Source organism: Vidua chalybeata, chromosome 7, assembly GCF_026979565.1.
Source record: "Vidua chalybeata isolate OUT-0048 chromosome 7, bVidCha1 merged haplotype, whole genome shotgun sequence".
Lineage (NCBI taxonomy): Eukaryota > Metazoa > Chordata > Aves > Passeriformes > Viduidae > Vidua > Vidua chalybeata.
In genome coordinates this window covers 17302735-17312845 of record NC_071536.1, presented here as the reverse complement: position 1 = coordinate 17312845, position 10111 = coordinate 17302735, and the positions used below count along the sequence as shown (strand labels likewise).

Genomic DNA, 10111 nt, shown 5'->3' with positions numbered 1-10111 from the left:
CACAGTGACATGTCAACTGCCTGCAGGATCAGGCTTTGGCCATAAATTAGAATATGAAATTTAGATTACACTAGATCACAACACAAATGTTTAAAGAAACTCTTTCAGAAAAAAAAAGTATTATAAAAGTCAATGGCACCAGATTCCTTTCTACCACTAAAACAATGTTAATTTAAAAGCCAAGATTCATTTGAAAGCATTTACCTGTAAATCAGAAAGTCCCCAGAGATTAATTTCTGCACTTATGCTATTTGCAAAAAATATTTAACTTAAAGGCATTTCTTTCTTCCCGAAATAATTGCATGCAAGATGAGAACTAAAACACAATCTGAAGTGTAGTAAAGGTAATTGCTGCACTTACTGCTCGTGTCATGTTGATATATTACTACGTATCAAAGGTCACAGTTCTGTACTCGTACATTATCAAATTTGAAAGAGCAATATTCGAATCTGACCAACCTTTAAACTACCCAGAATCTGTGTGAAAATGGATGCAGGCTAACTTGGATTTAAAAAAAAAAAAAAAAATGAACCCATGTTTCGGAAGCTGAGGGGTCAAGCAAGCCACGCTGACAGGGTTACGTGTCACTTCTGTGCATCTAATACCCTCTTAGATTATCAATGAGGTGCAGTACACTGATCACAAGCTAAAGCAGCTGTGCTAATGAAAATGAAACAGTCTGAAAAAATTAGGTAATACAGGCCTGTGACACAGGGCAGTACCTTGTGGACAATAATGGAGGAATAAGGACATAAATCACCATTTAGATACAATAAAACCTGCAATACCCACCCTGAAACGTCTATGGAATCACGTGCCAAAGTCAGCACCTTCACAACTCCACAATTCTCTCTGAAGCTGCCACATATTTTCAATCCTGAGTCAAGGCAGGTTTTCCCTGCCTCTACTTCAGCACACACAAAATTTTGCCGTCCTGTGCCAGGCTGACCTTTGAGGGTGGAGAGCTGGCTGCTCATGCCATGAGCCAGGAGTTCTCACAATTGGCTGTAGCACAGACAAATGGGTCTTATCAGAAACTACTCAACCTTGAACAACTTCCTTCTCCTACATATGCCAGTCCAACTGAGGGGGCAGGAACTGCACTAAAGAGGCAGGGGCCCCCTCATCCTTGTTTGGTAACATATGGGGTCCTCATATGTCCTATGGTATAACACTCAAGTTGATTAAGTACAGCCAGTGCAGAAGGAACTATTAAACAAATTATCACCTCAAATCATCAATTAAGCTCAGGTAAATAAATAGTTTTTTCATGATCCATTTTTTCCTCAAGAAGCTACATACACAGCAAAAACAGAATATATTCAAATAACAAGCTATGCAATTTAATTTCATATGCTTTAAAATTTGGTAAAATAGTAAATTTCAAAAGGGGAGCACACGTTCAAATATTTTCTCAATTACAAGCAGAAAAGCTAAGACAGACATTTCAGGAAGTCTATTAGAGCCTAAGAATTCACACTAATTAATGTTTTTGCCACTGATTTTAATGGAATTTCAGTGCAAGTGCAGGTGAATGCAGTATAGTCAAGGCTACACCTAGGATTAGAATGATTAAAGATAATATTTCTGATTAAAGATAATATTTATAGTACATAAACACACATACCCTTTACTAATGCAACAAGGCTATTACAACAATAGCATCTATAAATATACAGGAACTCCTGTTTAAATAAAAGCTTAATATACAAAAAATGCAAGTACAAACATTCCTAAAGAAATAACTTTCACATTTCCTTTAAAACATCATTCAAAACAGTTTTCTTAAAATGAATTTTCTTGGTGGTTTTGTAAATTGTTTTTGAGCGCTGAACAAGTCAAAAATTAAGTTTCGTCAACTGAGCAGAACTCCTTGAAGTGATGCAAGGAATTAGAGGGCAGACCACTTGAGAAGAGCTGGAAGGTCTTTGTTGCTTGAGTTTTCTACAAATCCAGCTTCTCTATTTTCATTGCGGCAGCAAAATGGAGAGAGAAAGAGAGAAAGAATTATTATTTCAATATAAGTTTACAAATTTAGAGATGACTTTGAATTTACAAATTGAACACCCAAAATTGTCAGGTCTCCAGTATCTGCACCCCTTGTTTTCTCCTATATCTGATTATCTCAGGATTTTGCTGCATGTATTCCCCTCTAGCAGTTGCAATCTCCCTTTTGCAAATTATTTTTGTCACACAACAAAAGGAGAATACATGATTTCACAGTGGCAAAGGCTTATGAAGCCCTCCTGAAAAACATTAGTAATTGTTCACTGAAAATCCTACCAGTACAATGCTAGGTACATACAGTGGCAGTTCTGAAATAGGTTTATTCCCACAGTGACTACTGTGAGAAACAACCAGTATTACAAGACTTGGTCAAGACATCCCTTCTACCCAAAAATTTAAGTCATGATCAAATTGATTTTATGCAACCTTGAAAGTTATATTATGATACAGTGCTTTAGATTTTTCAATGTTGCGAAGTTAAATAATCTATTGAGAATCTTTCAAGTGTTTGCTTTAATCTCAAAACCCCATGGTTTAGGAACAAATTATTGTATAATCAATACATTTCATTTTAAAGCCCTTCTCACTATCCTGCCTATCATATACCTCTCTAGGTCTTATTCTTCATAGAATCACAGAATCATTATTCTTTCAGAGAACAGATTGAATGTGACCTGACAAGACCCCAGAGAGGCCCACAAATCAAAAGCAACAGTGAAGTCAAATTCCTTGAGACTCGTGATCTTAAGGGACAACTCAGTTTTTTGTTTTTTTTTTTAATGCTGAGGGGTAGCAGTTCCCATTGTTAAACACCATTGGAACTTACTCTATTTGTAGTGTAGACAAACCTCGAGTAAAAACCCAAGGCTAAGAAATTCCCATCTACTCAGGGATGCCATTCTTTTCCTACAAACACCAAGAATCCAAAGCAGGAAGTACACTGAATTTCAGACTACCAGACAATCTCAACTAGGACACACTTCTGATGGAAGTTTACAGTTCGTCCTCTGACAGAAACATTTGCATGACTACACACCAGGATCTGGAGCCAACAACCCTATGCCAGTCAACCCCATCAGCTGTAATTCCTTGCTTTCATCACCTTCCACAAACCTGAGATATGTGGACTCCACTTAAAGATCACACCATGGAAGAGAGGAGCACTGCCAAAGACCAGTAATCATTTCACATACATTTTCCTGTCAGTGAATCAAAACTTCCTGACAACCACCAAAAATCTCTGTCACCCATATACTGCCATTAAATACATACTTAAGCAATTATCAGAAATCACATGCCATCAATCAAACACAATCCACTAGTCATGGAGAAATCTTTTATTGCCCTCTCATTTTAAATCTAATCCCTCGTACAAGGCTATTTGCCCAAATTATTAAGAACTTTCTTTATTCTAGTCTTTATTCCTGGAAAACTTATTCTCCTCCTAATGTCTTGATGTATCTGCAGCCTTTTCTTAAATTAGCCTGTATTACGGGTATGTTTTCTGTACTGGTGTAGTGAGCCTCCTGTAGAGGCTCACTACACCAGAAAACTGGACAGGGTTGCATTTTACCAGTTCTAGAAGGGAACTGAAACATGACATGCTGACATCCGAGGCATTGACTTTCAACCACGTGACTGGACAGGAAAGAACCTCTTAAGAGAGATTAGGGGGAAAAAAACCACCAAACTACACCAAAACCAGTCTGTAAGACATGGAAGGAAATGAAGGCCTACAGATTTTGCTTGAGAACACTCAGGGAACTGGTCAAATGATTATTTGCCAAAGACACAAAATGAATCTTCAAGGTTATTGCTCTAGTGCAACATTCACAGACAGGACAGTTTTCCTCATTGTAGAATACCTAACAAAATCTCACTCCAGAAGCAGAATAAATAAGGAGAAGCAGCTTATTTAAAATTTTCTTTACCTCCAGTACTCTTGAACTGAATGTGTTTAGACTTTACAAAAATTAAAGACTTTTTAAGTTTTTAATATCAGACTTGGCTATTGAATAATGAAAGTTTCCTCTAGCCTACTCACTCCTTCAGCACCACAAAACCACAAGTGCACAAACGTTGCTAAGTTCAGAACTATCTACCAACAAAGAAGCGTTTCTCCTAGCCTTTGAAGGTTAAAAAACTTTTTAAGTCTCTCATAATATCTAGACAGCTTTTTTTCTACCAAGTTATTGTCATATGCTTATTGTGGAACTAACTCTAAAAAGCAAACAACATTCTCCAATAAGATTCCTTGTCAATTCCATCCTTATTTCCGACATAGGAACATGATAATAACCTATGTACTGCCATGTGGTAACAGCCTAATCCTACTACATTTTCCAAAAAAATCTCTTCAAGCTCATCTTTTTTATCTCTTGATTAAGACTTGGTTCTAAAAGAAAAAATACATTATCCCTTCTCTCCCCCACCTGTTTCACTCCATCATTAAATCATTCTATTGGCTTCTACTCATGCAACACATGGGGTTCATTCTTCTTAGCTTCAAGGCAACCATAACCACCCTTAGTTACTTGCTTTTTATAATCTCTGAACCATTCCTAAACCATCAGCTTTTGCATTACCTTCATTTTCCATTCCTTGGGAGCTTCTCTTTCCTGCATGGAGGCTAAACAGATTTCTTGAGAAATCACCATACCAAGATTCCACTTAATGTTTTAATTCAAAGTATCCAAGAGCAATCAACTGTGTTCTCCTTTACAATAAGTATTAGAATTTTAAATTCTATTGCCTTTTTTAATTCACTTCTAAAGTAAAATGTAAACTCGGCCACCTCATTTCAATTTATTTTGAACTAGAACACTCATTTGTCTTTTGTGGCAGAGTTTTTACACAGCCAAGATAACTCATCCCCAGTTTATAAACTCTAAGTGAATAAAGGACATTTCTACAGTTATTCAAAATATTCCAGAGTCAATAAAAACACTACATCAACAAGCTTGCTAAGTATTACTTCACTACCCCACTCAATTTTGCTTTTCATCCTGGTTGCAGAAAGAAAGGGGGCCCCTTTGACATCACAGAAGTCTAGTCCTGTGAGAAATCTCAGTACTTCTGAAAAAATTGAGGTTTGAGTACACGACAAGAAGTCAGAAGACAACAAAATGTGGAACCACAGTATTTTTCTAATTTTTTCCCCTCTACTTTCTTCCGTTTCCTCATTCTTAAGAGTCAAACTGCAACTGGATTAAATATGACAATTGCTGTACTTTTTTTGTCTACATACTCCTACTTCCAAGGTTTTTTTGGTGTTACAAAGACATGACTAAGTGTGGTTACTGCTGTTCATTTACAAGTATTTTTGGATTCAATTCCTGTTGGACAGGTGCCTTTTACTACTGCCACAGTTACAGTACACAGAAGCCAAGAAGCAACTGCTGCAGAAACAGAATCCTCTTCCCATATTCGTATCAGGACTGGGGCACCCACACTTGGCAGGAGTAACATGCGAATGCTTACTGTAAAATGAGAAAAGCTCAGTCCATAACGGCCATATGTATCATCATGAACCTAAATGCACCCACAGATTAACCCTATGCCCTCATTTACTAGAGCTGCTTTAAAACCCTGAAAACCCCGACAAATTAGAAAGTTAAAAATAGGTTTTTCTCTGCCAAAATTCTAGGACATCCTTAACATAACCTTCAAGCCTTCTGAAGCAGTTAATGGAAATGACTGCTCATACACTTTTTTAAGTATGAAAGTCTTTCAGGACAATTCTATCATGCATTTAAAACAGAACTAAATCTTCCTGTGCTCAAAAGTTGTAGGTACTTTTAGGTCACAAAGCAGGTTTTCACATTCCAAAAAGTATTTGTTTTCATATCAGGTTCACTGTCTCTACTTGATATATTTGATATATTCAGTGATATATTAAACAAAAAAGTACCAATCACTTCTATGGAAAGTTGCTCATGTCACATTTAAGAATCTTGGGAGAAACAATTCCCTCCCCCCCGCCCCCCCCCCCCCCAAATACTAAGTCTCCTTTTTCAAAAAGAAGTTCATATTCCTAAAATCATAAGAAACATCAGTTTCTTTGGCAAAAGCAGGACAGGTGAAAATATATATGTCCCAGGGTAATGAAAACATTTTTAATACGTAGGTCCAATATCAACAGTTTTCTCAGTCAATTCTATAGATATTATATGCATCACAGTTCAGCCACTGCTTGCCGTGGAAAGGACCTGAAATTACTCTACAAAAGACCAGACACTTCAGATGCACACTTTTAAAAGGTAGTCATATCTGCACCGAGAGTAACCTTAAGTTCTGAACTGACAGTAATTCATGCCTTCATCTCCCATATGATGTATCAGGATATAAAATTTTACTTCTTTTTAGCACTTATAATGTAAGTACATCAAACAATTTACTGTGCTGAATTACTCACATGGTCTGTGATTTTTTTTCTCTCCAAAGAAATAAGCCTTTAAGCAGATAAATCAGCGAGGCACAAAATGCAGTGTAGAGATTAGCAACGTAAAAAAAATAAGTAAGCTTTGCCATCTTTCAGGCAAATTTGTTTCCATTTTAAATAAATTCTGTAATCTGAAATATATTCTCTAAAAGTATTAAAAAATTAATTCCCCTATCACTTTGTACCCTGTACTTTTTTCATCCTGTAAGACATGTCCTGAAAAGGGACTGTTTTCTTCATATTCCCAACTAAGACAATCACACATAAAATGCTTATTTGCTAATTATTCATGTAAGTATAGGCAAACACCTGTGAGTACTCCTTTAATCACATGCTTACATTCTGCCTATTAAGACTACTAATTAAAATATTAGTTGCAATTAACATAGTGGAGCAGAAAAAATTCCTCCTTAATCTAAATACAGACCACACTTGTTTCTGACTGATGCAAGGCTGAGCTTCTAAACTATCCCCAAAGAATCAGAAAAAGCATATAGTTGAGAAAGAAAATTAATTGTTGTTGTTCATGTAATAATTATGTCTTGTATAAAGACGTGGATACTAAGGTCATATTGAGAAACATGCTTCTCTTGTAGAGGACTCTCAAACTGTTAAGATTGAGGGGTTTTATTGTCCTTACAGTGTAAAAACCATTTCCCTTTGGAACAAAGACATTAGATTTTAAATGGTTTTGAAATTTGCCTCTCCCTGTACTGAGGTACACAACACTGCACAAAATAAAACTTTTATCGTAAATATTACTAAATCAACCAAGTCACATATGTTCACCATTTATTTCTTTAAAAATCTGATTGATTTATGTACCTCACAGACACCAGAAAACCTCTAATCCAGGATCCCAGCTGTTACATTTAACAGGAAATGTGTAACAAGTGTTCTTAGCTTAAAAAGCAATGCAATAAAAAAATACATTTTCAGTAATCCAGCAGCAAATATTCATCGCACTTGTAACATTAAATAGTATCAACAAGCTTTAGGTACAGTTAGAAAAGCCTTTTGGCAAATGCCCATGCGCTTCCCCTTTTCCTCAGGGATCTACTTCTATTCTATCAAAGCCACCTTAGCTGCAAATAGACATGCTCCTTTTAAGGTGGCACATTCCTTCTGAACTTGAACAAAGTAACTGTAGAATAGCTGCATACAGCAGAACATGAATTCTCTTCAGTTTTAGGAATCACAAAGCAAGTATTGCTGCTAGAGGTCTTTATTTTCTTTTAACAAAATACACAAAGGCACAAAATTCACTTATATCTTGTCATTATAGTACAGGTATAAATAGTGCTTTGTATTCAAGTACAATCAAGTGCAGAGACTTCTTATATTTTATGTAAACACAAAACAGTTCTGCAAGTAGGTGCCTCTGGTTCATCTGCAACGCAAACACCAAAGGTGATGCCATTTATCCAAGTGCCATTTAAATGAGTTCTGTCAAGAAGTTAGACAATTAATATTAAACACCACTGCATTGACACTTCCATATGCTTAAGTCAAATGTCAGATGACACTTTAGCTTGTAAACATCTGTGTATTAAACGTGTACTCAATCCATTTTAACAGGGCAGCATTAAAAAGCATCTTAAGTTCACTAGATCAAACTTACTAGGTCAGTTGCCATCAGTAATTGCTCTTAATGTGTGACAGCTAAAGAGATGTCAAATTCTAAGTCACCCTTAGCAAAGCTTGTACTTTGAAGGTTTTATATATGCAAACTGAACAAGGGCTACAACTGTTAGAGTTCAACCAACTACACATTCTATGTATTAAGAGACATGCTTAATTTACAATACCCATTTCTACACATAGCTTTGACACACTGTGGCAGTTGAGGCAGTTTAAGCCCAAGCAAGACTTTTAAGTTGTACCATTAAAAAAAGCTCACCTGAATAGTAACAACAGGCATGAACAAAGCTAAAAACTAGCTACAGAAGGCACTTGAAGTATTTTATTCTGCTTTTATTAAAGATTCTTCACTTTGTTCTGCTGAAGCAGACTCTGAAATAGCCTCTTCAGTTGTTGAAATGTTTTCTGCTTCTTTTTCAACTTCTTCAGCTAGCTTATCATTTAGATGCTCAGAACTTGGCGCTGTATCATCTGTGTCATTTGCCTCAACGAGCTGGGCCACATCATCTTCAGATTCTGTGAAAAGAAAAATGACAAAATAGCCATTTCCAGAAATTAAGAGGCAGCTAACAGTCTTGCAAAGCAAATTAAACATTCTGCTTTTGACTAGTAACTGCATGATGTTCTCAACTGATAAAAACTTTGATTTTTCTAAGATGGTCACAGGTAAAACAATTAAAATTTAAGGGGAAAAAATACTATGGAAAAGAGTTTAGCTCCCACTAAGAAAATACTATGTATTACTTGCATATGTTCATCCTCAACAGAAGCTTCCTAAGCTTGTTTACTAAAGTGAGATGTTAAGAACATATTATGGCAATTCAGTTTCTTTGTCTTTGGTAATGTCAGTTTCACCAACTGTTTACTTTTTTTTTTATAAGGGTTCAACCTGTACACAAACTAAAACATTCTTCTTGATGGAAACTACTTTAAACATAAGGAGTCTGATAACCAGGGAAAAAAACCCAAACAAATATATCAAACCAGCAAATAAAAATTATTACATATTCTATCGTCCCAGGGGCAGTGTAGTAAGGTTGCACAGGAGTATACTTACTCTTTATCCAGGGTGGGAGTATCTTTGATAACAGGCATATTTTTAAGATCAAAAGCATTTATTTTAAGTACTGCCACTAAAGAAGTAAATTCTAGCTTCACCACAGGACTTCAGTAGCATATGAGAAGTAAGTCATATTTTGAAGTAAGCATAAGCACTGAAAAACTGAACGTAGAGTTGCATTAAATGACACAAAGGTACTGTAGAATGGTATTGCTGATGGAAGTTGATTTATTGACTAGTATTACTCAATACTATACAGTACTAATGCATACTGTGAAGGGGAACGGTGTGCAAAATTGATACAAAGTTACAGCTCAAAAATGTTAGCCTTATCAAATGTTTCTAACTTCATAGAGTGGTTTGCCTTAGAAGCGACCTTAAAGATCTATCTAATTCCAGCCTTCCCCTAGACCAAGTTGCTCAAAGCCCCATCCAACTGGGTCTTGACAACCTCCAGGGATGGGAGAGCCACAGCTTCTCTGGGTAGCCTGTTATAGTGTCTCACCCCTATTCACAGGGGAAAATTTCTTCCCAATACCTAATCTAAACCTACTCTTTCAGTTCCTATCCATTCTGCCTTGCCCTATCACTATATGCCCTTGGATAATCCCTCTCCAGCTTTCTTGAGGCCCCTCTGGATCCTGGAAGGTGCTCTATGGTCTCCCCAAAGCCTTCCAGGCTGTACAGCTCCCTGTACCCTCTCAGCCTGTCATCATAGAACAGATGCTCCAGCCCTCTGACCCTGTTCGTGGCCTTCCTCCAGACTTGCTCCAAAAGCAGAATAGTGCATCCTTCTTATGCCAGGGGCCTGTTGTGGTTTAACCCAGCCTGCAACTGGGTTGCAGACGAGACACTTGCTTACTCCCCACTCTCCCTCCTGCCATCCTGATAGGATGGGGAGGAGAATCACAATAAAAGTTAAACCCCTAAGTTAAAATTTGAACAGCCTAGTAATTCAACA

General features: G+C 36.8%; 1 protein-coding gene across 4 annotated transcripts in view; it reads right to left on the bottom strand.

Annotated features, from left to right (window-relative positions):
* Positions 1–8408: 8408 nt before the first annotated feature.
* Positions 8409–10111, bottom strand: part of LNPK (lunapark, ER junction formation factor) — a 41696-nt gene continuing 39993 nt past the window's right edge. For all 4 annotated transcript variants that reach the window (XM_053947982.1, XM_053947985.1, XM_053947984.1 and 1 more), the window contains exon 13: positions 8409–8606. In XM_053947982.1, the coding sequence (XP_053803957.1) occupies positions 8413–8606 (194 nt within the window). In that variant the 3' untranslated portion in view covers positions 8409–8412. The remainder of the gene's footprint in view (positions 8607–10111) is intronic.